The sequence below is a fragment of the Heteronotia binoei genome, chromosome 17, assembly GCF_032191835.1.
Source record: "Heteronotia binoei isolate CCM8104 ecotype False Entrance Well chromosome 17, APGP_CSIRO_Hbin_v1, whole genome shotgun sequence".
NCBI lineage: Eukaryota > Metazoa > Chordata > Lepidosauria > Squamata > Gekkonidae > Heteronotia > Heteronotia binoei.
Window position 1 is genome coordinate 44,967,451 of NC_083239.1, and position 16,891 is coordinate 44,984,341.

The following is a 16,891-nucleotide window of genomic DNA, read 5'->3' on the forward strand; positions in this document are numbered from 1 at the left end:
GCTTACAGAATTGGACCCCCTGGTCCAATCTTTTTGAAACTTGGAGGGTCTTTTGGGGATAGGCACAGGATGCTATGCTGCAAATTTGGTGCCTCTACCTCACAAAACAGCCTCCCCAGAGCTCCAGATATGAGCAGATCAATTCTCCATTATATCCTATAGGAATTGGTCTCCATAGGGAATAATGGAGTGCCCAGCAGATATTTCCCTCCCCACCCCTCGCTTTCTGATGACCCTGAAGTGGGGGGAGGGCCTCCAAACCGGGGGATCCCCTGTTTGATTGGCAACCCTATCTTGGAAGACGGGCTACATCAGGGATCGTTGTGAGGAGAAAATAGAGGACAGCGACATAAGCTGCTTTGGGGGGAAAGGCCAGGTACAAATCAAACGAAAGAGGTAAAGTGTGCTGCGTAAAATCTCGAGGGGGAGGGCACGATGACAGAGCGAGATGTTCAGTGACTAGGGAGGGGGGGACTTCAGAACTCTCCCCCTCCTTTAATAAAAATCACCCGGTTTGCAAAAGTCAGCTTCGTTTGCCCAGCCGCAGAATTCGGGAGACAACAGCTACCAACCCAAGATTTTTTTTTTTAAGTCCACTCCTTTCCTGAATCAGTGGATTCCCATCTGCTTCTCCCTCACCCACCCCAAAAGCACAGATCTAAACGCAGGTTCTCTCTCCCTTTTACAGGAAACAGTGGCAGGATGTGACCCGGTTTCACCACCCCCAAAGAAAAAACCCAAAGAGGTCAGAAAAAGCAGGGGGGGTGGGACACACCAAGTAGCCGGTTGTCATTGTCTGTCATGGCCACAAGATGGCACTATCAGAATGCAAAGCTGCTGCCCCCCCCCCCCACCACGGAGGCCGCGCCAGGTCTGTGCCTACTGATGAGCTAATCCATTGGCCAGAGCAGCAGAAGAGAGGGGCAGACTCACCCCCCCACCCCAGTCTCCCAAGTCCTTCAAACTTCCGGCCTTTTGCACAGTTTCACCAGCTGGGCGTGGCCCCCTGCAGCTGTCGGCAAAAGAGTGGGGAGGAGAGTGACAGGCGGAACTGGGGCAGGGAGGAGCTGCCGTTTGGGTCTGGGAAGACCTGCCCAGAAAAGGAGCAGAGTAAGAACAGAGAATCTTGCACCGCTTCGCAGGCGATCCCCGTTCACAGTGGCAGAAGCTAGAGGCCCATAGTCTCCCGCTGCCTCTGGGTGATCGATTCCCTAAGCATGCTTACTCAGCAGACCTCCTTTGACCAGTAGGGCACGCTGCCAAGTCTGTGTGCCAACAGAGCCCGGCCTAGAAATGCTTCACCCTGATGGCTCCCTTTCTCTTTCCAGGGCAGGGGTGGTCAAACTTGCTTAACGGAAAAGCCACATAGAGTAAACGTCAGATGTTTGAGAACCCCAGTTAAAGTTGCTTTCTTTCCATCTCCCCCCTCTGCCATCTTCCTTCCTTCCTCTGCAACCAATACATAAATAAGGAGCGCAGCAATGTGCTTGGTGCTTTTTGCACGAGAGGGCAATGCGACTGCTATCCCACCACATGTGACATCGGTGCGCGCCAGTGCAACGGGAGGGAGGACACGTCTAGCCGCGTGCAGGAAGACAGGGGCTCCTTTCTCTTCTTCTCACCCTCCCCCCTGCCCCAGCGCGCGCACACACACACACACAAACAAGGCAGCCAGGCGGGGACCCAGCCCCACTGGCGTGCTGAAGCCGCTGCATGCAACCCAGGAGGGGAGCCAGAACAGCTAGAGCTACGCACTCGCTTCTAGTTTGTCACCAGCAAGGCGCCAAAGCCCTGGCAGCGTCTCCTGGCTGCCTGTGCCAGCATGCACGCTCTTTCTCTTCCCTCTCTCTGCTGGGCACAGCTGTCTCAATGTACCCTCACAAAGCCCCAGCCAGAGAACTTGCAGGAGTATCCCTGGACCCGCCAGGGTTCATCTGCTCGGTCCCTTTGGAGAACCAGGGCACAAGGCCGAGGGACTCCCCTCCAAGGGGGATCCCGGCTCCTGCTGCAGCTCCCCCAGCCAACAAGCGACACCAGCCATGGAGGACCGGAAGAGGTCCCTATATCTCGCTTCCTCCTGCATCACAGCTTGCTTTGCCAGGCTTGCTCAATTGCACAGGAGCTACAGAGCAAAACCTCTATTTTCTCTATTGGCTGAGGCTCCTCCCTTGGGGAGCTTGCTTTGCCTGGCTCTCTCAACTGCACAGTGGAGCTACTGAGCCAAGCCTCTCTTCCCTCTATTGGCTGAGGCTCCCCCCAGTCCCCTGGGGAAGGAAGGAAAGAGGTGGCAGCGTGCACCTCTCCAGCGGGAGCCAAGCCCTTGGCCTCTACTGCCCGTCTGCACACGCGCAGCATGTGGAAGGGTCTTTTGCATGCAGGAGTCTGCCCCTGTAGCCAAATGGTGCTCTCAGCAATGGCCTACCTCACCGACTCCTTAGTGCCGCCCTGGAACTGCTCCGCTCACGTAGTGTTCCCTCTAAACTGAGTTCGCGTGAGCCTTCCACATGCTGCGTGTGCGCAGGCGGGCAGGAGAGGTTGAGGGCTTGGCTCCCGCTGGAGAGGTGCATGCTGCCACCTCTTTCCTTCCTTCCCCAGAGGACTAGGGGGGAGCCTCAGCCCATAGAAGGGAGGCTTGGCTCAGTAGCTCTACTGTGCAATTGAGAGTTTTTTAGCTCTTGGCTCACACATATTAGTCTTAGCTCAGGAGAAATGGCCCCAGAGCAAACCAGTTGATGCAGAGGTGTCAAACATGCAGTTTGGGGGCTGATCAAGTCCCTGGAGAGCTCCTATCAGCCCCCCGAGCAATTGGCTGTCATCTGCTTCCTTCTCCCTCTCTCTTGCTTCCTTCTGCATCACAGCTTGCTTTGCCAGGCTTGCTCAATTGCACAGCAGCTACAGAGCAAAACCTCTGTTTCTCCATTGGCTGAGCCTCCTCCCTTGGGGAGCTTGCTTTGCCAGGCTCTCTCAATTGCACAGTGGAGCTATTCAGCCAAGCCTCTCTTCCTTCTATTGGCTGAGGCTCCCCCCCCCCAGTCCCCTGGGGAAGGAAGGAAAGAGCCAGAGCTTCCTTTGCCCAGTTCCCTGGATCTCATGGGAGAAATACAAAAGAAGTATCTTTAAGAATCAATGAGTGCTAACATTTTAAGCATGTTTTTTAAAATATATATATTTGCATTTGTCTGTGCTCTTTATAAAATTTGTATCTCTGCTATCTAATCTTAAATAGGCACACACATAGCCCAACTAGACATGGCTCGGCCCAACCCGACATGGCCTGGCCCGATAAGGTCTCATTTATGTCAGATCCAGCCCTCATAGCAAATTTCAACACCCCTGGCTTAGAGGGAGTGTTAATTAGAGGGAACACAGCCGTAAGGCCCAGACGCTTTCTTTACAAAAATAAGGAAACGAATGCAGAGATCCTCAGGATGAGGCCCGTCCCAGGCGGCCCTGCAGTGGCTTCAGCCTCCCGCGAGCTTTCTTTGAAAGCACCCGCCTGTCCCCAGAAAGGCCAGAAGCGAAATTAGGCAAGATACGTGGACGATCATTCATTTGCACATCTTATTCCAGTTGCAAAACTCATCAGCGCAGAGGACACAAAGGTTGCTTCTGGGCCAGCCTTCCTGCTCTCCGCCCCCCCTGCCCCGCGTGCACACACACTCTTGCGTTATTTCCTTTAGCTCTTACCCAGCTCAAACTGCACAGGGGTTGGGACAGGGACCCGCAGCAACTGCAGAGAGAGGAGGAAAAAAGATTAAAAGAGGGGGTTTTTTTCTTAATCCATCGTTAAAGTTTATTAAATGAAACCTTAAATTACGAAAGAATCTTTACCGATTAAAAAAAAACCTCATAAATACGTAAAACAGAGATCGGAGGTAGTATGAAGACAATCACATTTACATTTTCAATTTCATTGCAATTTGAACCCATTTCCTTCATTTACGTAACAATTTCTTGTTTCCAGAAACCTGCATCCATTTGTACAGCCCGTTTGTCTGTTGCCACTTGCTTCCATTTCCCATTTAACAGGGTGGTTAAAATATCTAATTCTGCTACATTTAAGATTTTTTTCCAATAATTCCTCCGTATTTGGTATTTTCTCCTGTCTCCCAACATTTTGCGTGTAAAATCCTTGCCACTGTTACTACATGTATCGCTAAATTGACATTTTCTAAAGAGTTTAAAAGAGATTCTCGAAACCACCAAGTCTGCACCGAGGAAACTATCTCAGGACAGAGAGGTAGAAACAGCTGTTAGCTCAATGGAACCTCCCTATTCAGCAGCAGTCTATACCTCAAGGAACAGATGCAGGAGTTCAGCCTGCAAACTTTTAGACAGGCTTTGCTGATAGCTGCTGACCACCAAGCTTTGTTCAGCGCAGCCCGTTTGCTGGTTCTCTAAGACCAATGAGATATTTATCCCCAGGGGTGGAATTCTAGCAGGAGCTCCTTTGCATATTAGGCCACACACCCCTGATGTAGCCAATCCTCCAAAAGCTTACAAGGCTCTTTTTTGGAAGCTCTTGGAGAATTGGCTACATCAGGAGGGTGTGGCCTAATATGCAAAGGAGCTTGTTAGAATTCCACCCCTGTTGATCCCCATCAATAAACAGAAGAAGGCACCCGTGGGACTGAAAGGGAAGGAGGTTACAGGTGGATCAGCTGCCTTCAGCGGTCCAAGAGGCACGTCAGACATCATGGCCACACCAGACAGCAGGACCACGGTGTAATTCAGGGGTGGCCAAACTTGGCTAATGTAAGAGCCACATATAATAAACATCAGATGTTTGAGAGCTGGAAAGGGAGGGAGGGAGGGAGGGAGGGAGGGAGGGAGGAAGGAAGGAAGGAAGGAAGGAAGGAAGGAAGGAAGGAAGGAAGGAAGGAAGGAAGGAAGGAAGGAAGGAAGGAAGGAAGGAAGGAAGGAAGGAAGGAAGGAAGGAAGGAAGGAAGGAAGGAAGGAAGGAAGGAAGGATATACTGGGGAGGAGGGAGAGGTGGAAAGAAAGCAACTTTGAATGCATACTCAAACCTGTCACCTGGCTTGGCTTGGAGAAGTGATTTAAAGAGGCAAATTCCTTCTCCAAGCCAGCCAACGGGCCGTGGGATCTTCAAGAGCCACACAATGTGTGAAAGAGCCAGATGTGGCTTCAAAGCTGCAATTTAACCACCCCTGGGGTAACAGTTGTGGAACACAAGAATAATAGCACATTGTAAATACTGTAAATATGATAAATAGCGTAAATACTATAAAAATTCTGTTTATGTCTGTACAATAACCATTACAATACAAATATTGCTTTTCAGTTTCTAAGATTACAAGAGCCCGTGGCGCAGAGTGGTAAAACTGCAGTACTGCAGTCCGAACTCTCTGCTCACAACCTGAGTTTGATCCTGGCGGAAGCTGGGTTCAAGTAGCCAGCTCGAGGTTGACTCAACCTTCCATCCTTCTGAGGTCGGTAAAATGAGTCCCCAGCTTCCTGAGGGGAAAGTGTAGATGACTGGGGAAGGCAATGGCAAACCACCCCGTAAAAAGTCTGCCACAAAAACGTTGTGAAAGCAACGTCACCCCAGAGTCGGAAACGACTGATGTTTGCACAGGGGATTACCTTTACCTTTAAGATTATTTTTGCTGTGATAGTATTTACACAGTGCTATTAGACATGACAGCCATAACAGCTCAAGCACCACGTGTTTATTGTAACATGGGAACACGGCGCTCTCTGGCTCGAGTTATGCACGATGCTGGCCAAATTCGCCCGCAGGGTTCACTTAAACCGGACTGCTACCCCTGCAAACCAGTCCAAGCACCCGTTGAAAACAAACATCTGAAGACGGCGTGAACAGAACAAAGCCAGAGGGTGGCAAAAGCCAGCCCTGTTGCGGGAGATTCCCATGAGAAAAGGACAGGGAGGAGCCCGGGAGAAAACAGGACAGCCGTTTGGAGATGGTTGAAGATTTCCAGATGAGATTCTCTGGGACTAACTCACCCCTGCTTTATCCAAGAAGGTGTGGCAGAACTCCGTAAACTGCTTCTTCCCTTCCTTGGGTGTCAGGTGCCGGATGAGGTCCATGTGCAGGTAACAGAGCTACAGCAAAAGGCGAGAGGATCCGGGCCTGTGAATGTTTGGCAGCTAACAGGGAAAGGGGGGGGGGAGTAGAAACCTCTGATGTCACGTTCCCCACGGACCTCCCTGAGTCATGTCGAGTTGGCAGTCCCCTAATCCCGAGCAATCCTCTAAACCTGAAGGCAACGGGAGCTGCAGATACACCCAGAGCGTGTGTGGAGCTGGACAAAGTACAGAGCAGGGCAACTGAGGTATTCAGGGGGTTGGAGCACCTTCCCTGTGGTGAAAGGCTGAAGAGTCTGGGACTTTCCAGTCTAGGAAAGGAACCACCAGGGCTTTTTTTTATCGCAGGAGCTCCTTTGCATATTAGGCCACACCCCCCGAGGTAGCCAACCCTCCAAGAGCTTACAGGGCCTACTGTAAGCTCCACGAGGATTGGCTACATCAGGGGGGAGTATGGCCTAATAGGTAGGCCTTGAATTCAGCAAGAGCTCACAGGAGCACAGCTCCTGAACCTTTCTGAGGGTTCCCCCTCCTCCTCCCCACCTAGTCCATTGAATAGCAGGTGCAGCTGCATAACAATCCCTGGATGAGCTCCACCACCTACTTTTCTACACAATGACCCCTGCTAATAGGCAAAGGAGTTCCTGCTACCAAAAAAAAAAAAACATGGAAACCACGAAGAAGAAAAAGAAGACTGCAGATTTATACCCCGCCCTTCTATCTAAATCAGAGACTCAGAGTGGCTCACAATCTCCTAGATCTTCTCCCCCCACAACAGACACCCTGTGAGGTGGGTGGGGCTGAGAGGGCTCTCACAGCAGCTGCCCTTTCAAGGACAACTTCTAGGAGAGCTATGACTGACCCAAGGCCATTCCAGCAGGTGCAAGTGGAGGAGTGGGGAATCAAACCCAGTTCTCCCAGATAAGAGTCTGCCCTTTCAAGGACAACCTCTGCCAGAGCTATGGCTGACCCAAGGCCATTCCAGCAGGCGCAAGTGGAGGAGTGGGGAATCAAACCCAGTTCTCCCAGATAAGAGTCCGCACACTTAACCACCACACCAAACTGGCCCGCTCGCAATACATGAGAAAAGCCCCGCCCACTCAGACCGATGGTCCATCTAGTCCAGTCTCCTGTCTCGCACAGCATTCAACCCATGCAACAATTCCCATGCGTCAGACAACCACGCCGGTCAAGGCAACCGGCACGCTTATGCCGACCAACCCAAAGTGCGCAACTCGTGCATGCCTCACCACTGGGCTGGAGTCGAATTGGAGCACCACGTGCTGCAGAAAGACCATCAGATAGGCCGGGTGCTTCTTCAAGTTCTCCAGGCTCTGGAACAAGCTGCTCTGAGCATCCGGGTTCTGGAGCTGGGGAGAGACACCGAAGAAAACAGGCAACCCACCTTCCTCAACAGCCCTGGGCATTCGGCCCTCTTTTCCCACCAGCCTTGCAACCGGCCCCACCAATCTGCACCCATCTCTGTTGCACTTCTCGGTCCTACCCGACCCTGCCTCTCCCCACCTCCTGCTTACCAGCTCTATGTCGTTCTCAAAATCCTCGTCTTCCGCTCCGATGATCGCTATCACCGACCCACCCTGGGCACCCGGCGGCGGGTTCTAGCAAGGATGGAAGGACAGTGATGGACAGATGAGTTCCCCCAGAAGCAACCGATACAATCTTGGCTTTGCCAAGCCCTAGAGCTCTTCCATGCATCTTTCAAGTGCCAAACTCCTGTTACGGAGTGGTACAAAGTCCTTTTCACCCGTCGCCCTCAATGGCTAACAGAAGCAGGGAGTTTCAGACAGAGACCATAGATCCCCTGACTTTTGCCCAGGGATTTTTTGGTGGCAGGAACTCCTTTGCATATTAGACCACGCCCCCCTGATGTAGCCAATCCTCTCAGAGCTTAGAGAGCTCTTAGTACAGGGCCTTCTGTAAACTCCAGGAGGATTGGCTACATCGGGGGGGGGAGGTGGCTTGATATACAAAGGAGTTCCTGCAACAACAAAAAAAAGCCCGGTTTTTGCCCATCCCTTACTCATATTTATAACACAAATCGCTCCCCACAGGATGCAGGAAGGCATTTCTGGGCTCAGATCTGGGAAACGTTCTCCCTTCAGCCCTCTTTCAAAACCAGAAGTGCCCCACTCTCACCCTCCCTATGACATGGAATTCACTGCCGCAGGAGATGGTGGCAGCTGCAAGCATGGACAGCTTCAAGAGGGGACCAGATAGGCATATGGAGCAGAGGTCTATCAGTGGCTACTAGCCACAGCATATTGTTGGAACTCTCTGTCTGGGGCAGTGATGCTCTGTATTCTGGGTGCTTGTGGGGTGGCGGGGAGACAGTGGGAGGGCTTCTAATGTCCTGGCCCCACTGATGGACCTCCTGATGGCGCCTGCGGGTTTTTTTGGCCACTGTGTGACGCAGAGTGTTGGAATGGATGGACCATTGGCCTGATCCAACATGGCTTCTCTTATGTTCTTATGACTCACCCCATTGTATGCTTCCTCCAGCTCCATTCTGCCTCCTGGGGAGAGGGGTCCCGCCCCAGTGGCTGGGTCAAGGAGTCCAAGAGTCCAGGCTTCACATAGACCTGTGGAAGACACCCAAAGACAAAATTCACCAACTCGATGGTCGCTAGAGATGCCAATCCCTAGTTTGCAGGCCCTCCCCCCACTTCAGGGTCATCAGAAAGCAGGAGGAGGGGAGGGAAAACGTCTGCTGGGTACTCCATTATTCCCTATGGAGACAAATTCCCATAGGAAATAGAGAATTGATCCTTGGGTATCTTGGGGGGGGGCTGTTTTTTGAGGTAGAGGCACCAAATGTTCAGCATAGCATCCATTATGTCTCCCCAAAATGCCCTCCAAGTTTCAAAAAGATTAGACTAGGCGGTCCAATTTTATGAGCCCCAAAAGAAAGTACCCCTATCCTTCATTATTTCTAATGGAACGAAGGCATTTAAAGAGTGTGTGGTTCCTTTCAATGTGATGGCCAGAACTCCCTTTGGAGTTGTTATGCTCGTCACACCCTTGCTCCTGGCTCCACCCCCAAAGTCTCCTGGCTCCACCCCCAAAGTTCCCAGATATTTCTTGAATTGGACTTGGCCACTCTAATGATCCCACGCAGCCTCCACTTTCTGAACCTCTCCCCGCAACTTTACCAGGTGGTCTTTCCCCTAAGATTGACCTTTCTGTTGGACTCTCAGACAAGAGTTTATTTATTCACCCAAGTTTTATTCCATTCCTTTTTTTTACCGGGCAGGGCTCAGGGTGGCTTCAAGCAATAAGATACATAATAAAACAGTATTGCCATTAAAAACCAATCTTACAGTAAAAACTTATCAACCTATCGTAATACACGGCTCCCCAAGCAGGGCTTTTTTGGTAGCAGGAACTCCTTTGCATATTAAGCCACACCCCCTGATGTAGCCAATCCTCCTGGAACTTTCAGCAGGCCTTTTACTAAGAGCCCTGTAAGCTCTTGAAGGATTGGCTACATCTGGGAGGTGTGGCCTAATATCCAGTGCAGCCGGTAGAATACAGGTTGTATAAGTTGCATAAGTGTTCGGCGGGGGGGGGGGGGGTGTTATTTACTTCATTTGCACCCTCCCCCTTTTCCCCAGTGAAGAAGAGATTGGATTTATATCCCGCCCTTCACTCTGAATCTCAGAGCAGCTTACAATCTCCTTTCCCTTCCTCCCCAGCGACAGACACCCTGTGAGGCAGGTGCGGCTGAGAGAGCTCTGACAGAAGCAGCCCTTTCAAGAACAACTCCTACGAGAGCTATGGCTGATCCAAGGCTGCAAGTGGAGAAGTGGGGAATCAAACCCGGTTCCCCCAGATAAGAGTCCGCACACTTAACCACTGCACCAGACTGGCTCTCAGTGGGGACCCGAAGCAGCTGACATCATGCTCTTCTCTTCTGTTTCAACCTCACAACGGCCCTGCAATGCAGGGAAGGCTCAGAGCCCATGCTTTACAGCAGAGTGGAGATTCCAATCTGGGATTCCCAGCGTCTTCTCCGACACTCTGACTGCTGTCCCACACTGGGGAATGACCAGAAGAAGATATCGGATTTATATCCCGCCCTCCACTCCGAATCTCAGAGTGGCTCACAATCTCCTTTACCTTCCTCCCCCACAACAAACACCCTGTGAGGTAGGTGGGGCTGAGAGGACTCACAGCAGCTGCCCTTTCAAGGACAATTGATGCAAGAGCCATGTCTGACCCAAGGCCATTACAGCAGCTGCAAGTGGAGGAGTGGGGAATCAAACCTGGTTCTCCCAGATAAGAGTCTGCCCTTTCAAGAACCTCTGCTGGAGCTATGGCTGACCCAAGGACATTCCAGCAGCTGCAAGTGGAGGAGTGGGGAATCAAACCCGCTTCTCAAAGATAAGAGTCTGCCCTTTCAAGGACAACCTCTGCCAGAGCTATGGCTGACCCAAGGCCATTCCAGCAGCTGCAAGTGGAGGAGTGGGTTCTCCCAGATAAGAGCCTGCCCTTTCAAGGACAACCTCTGCCAGAGCTATGGCTGACCCAAGACCATTCCAGCAGGTGCAAGTGGAGGAGTGGGGAATCAAACCCGCTTCTCAAAGATAAGAGTCTGCCCTTTCAAGGACAACCTCTGCCAGAGCTATGGCTGACCCAAGGCCATTCCAGCAGCTGCAAGTGGAGGAGTGGGGAATCAAACCCGGTTCTCCCAGATAAGAGCCTGCCCTTTCAAGGACAACCTCTGCCAGAGCTATGGCTGACCCAAGGCCATTCCAGCAGCTGCAAGTGGAGGAGTGGGGAATCAAACCCGGTTCTCCCAGATAAGAGTCCGCACACTTAACCACTACATCAAACTGACCAGCATTAGGATGAGCAAAGAGAAGATTCAGAGTACACTGCAGGATCCCCTGAAGGGTGCTATCAGGCCCTCCAGATGTGAAGTCAGTGGCACACGTGTGGGTGGGTGGACACGGCAATAATTGGGGGTCCTGGGGACCACAAGCAGTCCAATGCAGGCAGAGCAGCCTTCATCACCTTCTCAGAGGAGATCTACAGGGAAATTAATTGCAAACTGAGGATTCAGTCTTAACCAGGTAGTAAAGCTGCATGCGCCCTGACTTGGATGACCCAGGCTAGCCTGAACTCAAGGACTGAGCAGGGTCAATCCTGGTTGGGCCTTGGATAGGAGACCATCAAGGAAGTCCAGGGTTGCTACGTAGAGGCAGGCAATGGCCAACCACCTCTGAACGACTCTTGACTTGACCTGGATGGCCCAAGCTAGCCTGATCTCATCAGCTAAGCAGGGTTGACCCTGGTTGGTCCTTGGATAGGAGACCACCGAGGAAGATGAGAGTTGCTACGCAGAGGCAGCCAATGGCAAACCACCTCTGAATGACTCTTGCCTTTACCTGGATGGCCCAAGCTAGCCTGATCTCATTAACTAAGTAGGGCTGGCCCTTGTTGGTCCTTGGATAGGAGAACACAGAGGAAGTCCAGGGTTGCTACGCAGAGGCAGGCAATGGCCAACCACCTCTGAATGACTCTTGCCTTGACCTGGATGGCCCACGCTGGCCTGATCTCATTAACTAAGTAGGGCTGGCCCTTGTTGGTCCTTGGATAGGAGACCACAGAGGAAGTCCAGGGTTGCTACGCAGAGGCAGGCAATGGCCAACCACCTCTGAATGACTCTTGCCTTGACCTGGATGGCCCACGCTGGCCTGATCTCATTAACTAAGTAGGGCTGGCCCTTGTTGGTCCTTGGATAGGAGACCACAGAGGAAGTCCAGGGTTGCTACGCAGAGGCAGGCAATGGCCAACCAACTCTGAATGACTCTTGCCTTGACCTGGATGGCCCACGCTGGCCTGATCTCATTAACTAAGTAGGGCTGGCCCTTGTTGGTCCTTGGATAGGAGACCACAGAGGAAGTCCAGGGTTGCAACGCAGAGGCAGGCAATGGCCAACCAACTCTGAATTACTCTTGCCTTGACCTGGATGGCCCACGCTGGCCTGATCTCATTAACTAAGTAGGGCTGGCCCTTGTTGGTCCTTGGATAGGAGACCACAGAGGAAGTCCAGGGTTGCTACGCAGAGGCAGGCAATGGCCAACCACCTCTGAATGACTCTTGCCTTGACCTGGATGGCCCACGCTGGCCTGATCTCATTAACTAAGTAGGGCTGGCCCTTGTTGGTCCTTGGATAGGAGACCACAGAGGAAGTCCAGGGTTGCTACGCAGAGGCAGGCAATGGCCAACCACCTCTGAATGACTCTTGCCTTGACCTGGATGGCCCACGCTGGCCTGATCTCATTAACTAAGTAGGGCTGGCCCTTGTTGGTCCTTGGATAGGAGACCACAGAGGAAGTCCAGGGTTGCTACGCAGAGGCAGGCAATGGCCAACCAACTCTGAATGACTCTTGCCTTGACCTGGATGGCCCACGCTGGCCTGATCTCATTAACTAAGTAGGGCTGGCCCTTGTTGGTCCTTGGATAGGAGACCACAGAGGAAGTCCAGGGTTGCAACGCAGAGGCAGGCAATGGCCAACCAACTCTGAATTACTCTTGCCTTGACCTGGATGGCCCACGCTGGCCTGATCTCATTAACTAAGTAGGGCTGGCCCTTGTTGGTCCTTGGATAGGAGACCACAGAGGAAGTCCAGGGTTGCTACGCAGAGGCAGGCAATGGCCAACCACCTCTGAATGACTCTTGCCTTGACCTGGATGGCCCACGCTGGCCTGATCTCATTAACTAAGTAGGGCTGGCCCTTGTTGGTCCTTGGATAGGAGACCACAGAGGAAGTCCAGGGTTGCTACGCAGAGGCAGGCAATGGCCAACCAACTCTGAATGACTCTTGCCTTGACCTGGATGGCCCACGCTGGCCTGATCTCATTAACTAAGTAGGGCTGGCCCTTGTTGGTCCTTGGATAGGAGACCACAGAGGAAGTCCAGGGTTGCAACGCAGAGGCAGGCAATGGCCAACCACCTCTGAATGACTCTTGCCTTGACCTGGATGGCCCACGCTGGCCTGATCTCATTAACTAAGTAGGGCTGGCCCTTGTTGGTCCTTGGATAGGAGACCACAGAGGAAGTCCAGGGTTGCTACGCAGAGGCAGGCAATGGCCAACCAACTCTGAATGACTCTTGCCTTGACCTGGATGGCCCACGCTGGCCTGATCTCATTAACTAAGTAGGGCTGGCCCTTGTTGGTCCTTGGATAGGAGACCACAGAGGAAGTCCAGGGTTGCTACGCAGAGGCAGGCAATGGCCAACCAACTCTGAATGACTCTTGCCTTGACCTGGATGGCCCACGCTGGCCTGATCTCATTAACTAAGTAGGGCTGGCCCTTGTTGGTCCTTGGATAGGAGACCACAGAGGAAGTCCAGGGTTGCTACGCAGAGGCAGGCAATGGCCAACCAACTCTGAATGACTCTTGCCTTGACCTGGATGGCACAAGCTAGCCTGATCTGATTAACTAAGTAGGGCTAGCCCTTGTTGGTCCTTGGATAGGAGACCACAGAGGAAGTCCAGGGTTGCTACGCAGAGGCAGGCAATGGCCAACCACCTCTGAACCACTCTTGCCTTGACCTGGATGGCCCAAGCTAGCCTGATCTCATCAGCTAAGCAGGGTTGACCCTGGTTGGTCCTTGGATAGGAGACCACCGAGGAAGATGAGAGTTGCTACGCAGAGGCAGCCAATGGCAAACCACCTCTGAATGACTCTTGCCTTGACCTGGATGGCCCAAGCTAGCCTGATCTCATTAACTAAGTAGGGCTGGCCCTTGTTGGTCTTTGGATAGGAGACCACAGAGGAAGTCCAGGGTTGCTACACAGAGGCAGGCAATGGCCAACCAACTCTGAATGACTCTTGCCTTGACCTGGATGGCCCACGCTGGCCTGATCTCATCATCTAAGCAGGGTCGACCATGGTTAGTCCTTGGATAGGAGACCATCGAGGAAGTTCAGGGTTGCTATGCAGAGGCAGCCAATGGCCAACCACCTCTGAACGACTCCTGATTTGACCTGGATGGCCCAGGCTAGCCTAATGTCATCAGCTAAGCAGGGTCGTTCCTGGTTGGTCCTTGGATAGGAGACCATCGAGGAAGATGAGAGTTGCCACGCAGAGGCAGCCAATGGCCAACCACCTCTGAACGACTCTTAATTTGACCTGGATGGCCCAGGCTAGCCTGATGTCATCAGCTAAGCAGGGCTGACCCTGGTTGGTCCTTGGATAGGAGACCACAGAGAAAGACCAGGGTTGCTACGCAGAGGTAGCCAAGGGCCAACCACCTCTGAATGACTCTTGACTTGACCTGGATGGCCCAGGCTGGCCTGATCTCATCAGCTAAGCAGGGTCGACCATGGTTAGCCCTTGGATAGGAGACCATCGAGGAAGTCCAGGGTTGCTACGCAGAGGCAGGAAATGACCAACCACCTCTCTGAACGACCCTTGCCTCGACCTGGATGACCCAAGCTAGCCTGATCTCATTAGCTAAGCAGGGCTGGCCCTGTTTGGTCCTTGAATAGGAGATCACTGAGGAAGATGAGGATTGTTACGCAGAGGCAACCAATGGCAGACCACCTCTGAATGACTCTTGACTTGACCTGGATGGCCCAGGCTAGGCTGATCTCATCACCTAAGCAGGGTTGGCCCTGGTTGGTCCTTGGACAGGGGACCACCGAGAAAGACCAGGGTTGCTACGCAGAGGCAGCCAATGGCCAACCACCTCTGAACAGCTCTTGCCTTTACCTGGATGGCCCAGGCCAGCCCCATCTTGCAAGCTAAGCAGGGTCAGCCCTGGTTTAATATTGAGAAGAAAGACCACCGAGGAAGAACAGGGTTGCTACGCAGAGGCAGGCGACACTTCCCAATGTCTCTTGCCTTGAAAATCCTCCGAGGTCGCTATAAGTCAGGGGCAACTGGACAGCAATTTCCACCATCCCCCCACCAAAGCTACACATGGGCTGCTCCACTCCAGGTTGCCCAAGGAGTGGCCACACCCCTTCTTAAAGAGACAGAAATCAAAGCCCAAACTCTCCTCCCTGACCTCTGCTTCTCATTGTGGAGGGAAGCTATCGCATGGCAGAACATTCAGCCACACAGCTCCCCTGCTGGCAGTCTGCGATATTACAGGGTTACTGCTTTGGACAGAACCAAGCTCAGAGGTGGCCAAACTGTGGCTCAGGAGCTCCACGTGGCTCTTTAACATCTATTGTGTGGCTCTCAAAGCCCCCAAGTCAGCCGACTTGGAGAAGGCATTTGTCTCTTTAAATCACTTCTCCGAGCCAAGTCTGCTGGCAGCTTAGAGAATGCATTTAAAGTTAAAGTTGCTTTCTTTTCACCTCCCCCTCCCCCATCTATTTGCTTCCTTTCCACCTTCCTTTCCTCCCTCCCCCACTCCCTCCCTTCCCCTCTCAAGCATCTGACGCTCACGTCTTGCAGCTCTCAAACGTCTGACATTTATTCTATGTGGCTTTTATGTGAAGCAAGTTTGCCCACCCCTGCAGCCACGGGGGAGGGGGCGGCTGCTAAAATTTAGCCTCCAGGATAGAACATAAGGGAGGGGGAGAAATCATTGGTTGCCACCCTTCTGGTGGAAATCGAAGGTTGCTTGGTTTTTCCAGAGCAGGCCTCTATCATCCGTAGCTGCAATCGGGAAACGGAGGGGGTAGCAGAGGGGGAGGTTTGCACACAGAGAGGCAATTCAGGCTCCCCTCTTTCCCCAATTACTCAGAAATTCCTAAACTAGGTGGAGGTACCGAAGGGGCATGAATGCAGCTTCTGTCACCTACAAAGAGGCTTCACAGAACGGTGCGAGCGGACAGTGAAACGGCACTCCCCGCAGACAGCCTGACTCATAGAGGGAACCGTGCCAACGGCCTGGCAAGAGGGCAGTCAGGGTGGAGACTGAGGGGGGGGGAGGTTTGGGGGGGAGATATGGATCCAAAGGAGTAAAAAACCTGCAGTGACTCACAGGGTTCCAGGGACAAACCAGTTCTTTGCCCCCCCCAAAAAAAAAATACAAATACAGTTTATCCGCCGCCCGCTCCCCAAGTTATGTGGCATTAAGCAAACCTGAATTTAAACCCAGAAATGCATGCATAGGAAACTACTAGGACAGGGGTGGCCAAACTGTGGCTCGGGAGCCACACGCGACTCTTTACACTTATGTTGTGGCTCTTGAAGAACTCACCACCTCATTGGCCAGCATGGAGAAGATATTGGATTTATATCCCACCCTCCGCTCCAAAGAGTCTCAGAGCGGCTCACAATCTCCTTTACCTTCCTCCCCCACAACAGATACCCTGTGAGGTGGGTGGGGCTGGAAAGGGCTCTCACAGCAGCTGCCCTTTCAAGGACAACCTCTGCCAGAGCTATGGCTGACCCAAGGCCATTCCAGCAGGTGCAAGTGGAGGAGTGGGGAATCAAACCCGGTTCTCCCAGCTAAGAGTCCGCACACTTAACCACTACACCAAACTGGCTCTTTAAAGCATTTGTCTCTTTAAATCACTTCTCCAAGTGGCTCGGAGAATGCATTTAAAGTTAAAGTTGCTTTCTTTCCACCTCTCCCTCCTCAATCTTCCTTCCTTCCTTCCAGCTCACATACATCTGGCATTTATTATATGTGGCTCTTGTGTTAAGCAAGTTTGGCCACCCCCATACTAGGATATTGGTACCTAATGAAGGAGCAATTGAAGGATGCTGGGGGTGGGGAGATGGTTCTTTGAAGTCCTCTACTGGGGCACAATGTGACTTGCTCTTCAAGAGGCATGTTTTTTTCACCCGCACGCCCTCTAGTGGAGGAACAACAGCAATACAACTGGCATTC

General features: G+C 52.4%; 1 protein-coding gene across 1 annotated transcript in view; it reads right to left on the bottom strand.

Annotated features, from left to right (window-relative positions):
• The window catches only part of ARHGEF1 (Rho guanine nucleotide exchange factor 1), a 90,703-nt gene that overhangs the window by 62,748 nt on the left and 11,064 nt on the right, over positions 1-16,891 (bottom strand). Inside the window, exons 2-6 of the mRNA XM_060258676.1 lie at positions 8,566-8,666; positions 7,602-7,685; positions 7,317-7,436; positions 5,986-6,084; positions 3,688-3,730 (exon numbers count right to left, since the gene is read on the bottom strand). Coding sequence (XP_060114659.1) covers positions 3,688-3,730; positions 5,986-6,084; positions 7,317-7,436; positions 7,602-7,685; positions 8,566-8,592 — 373 coding nt within the window. The 5' untranslated portion in view covers positions 8,593-8,666. The remainder of the gene's footprint in view (positions 1-3,687; positions 3,731-5,985; positions 6,085-7,316; positions 7,437-7,601; positions 7,686-8,565; positions 8,667-16,891) is intronic.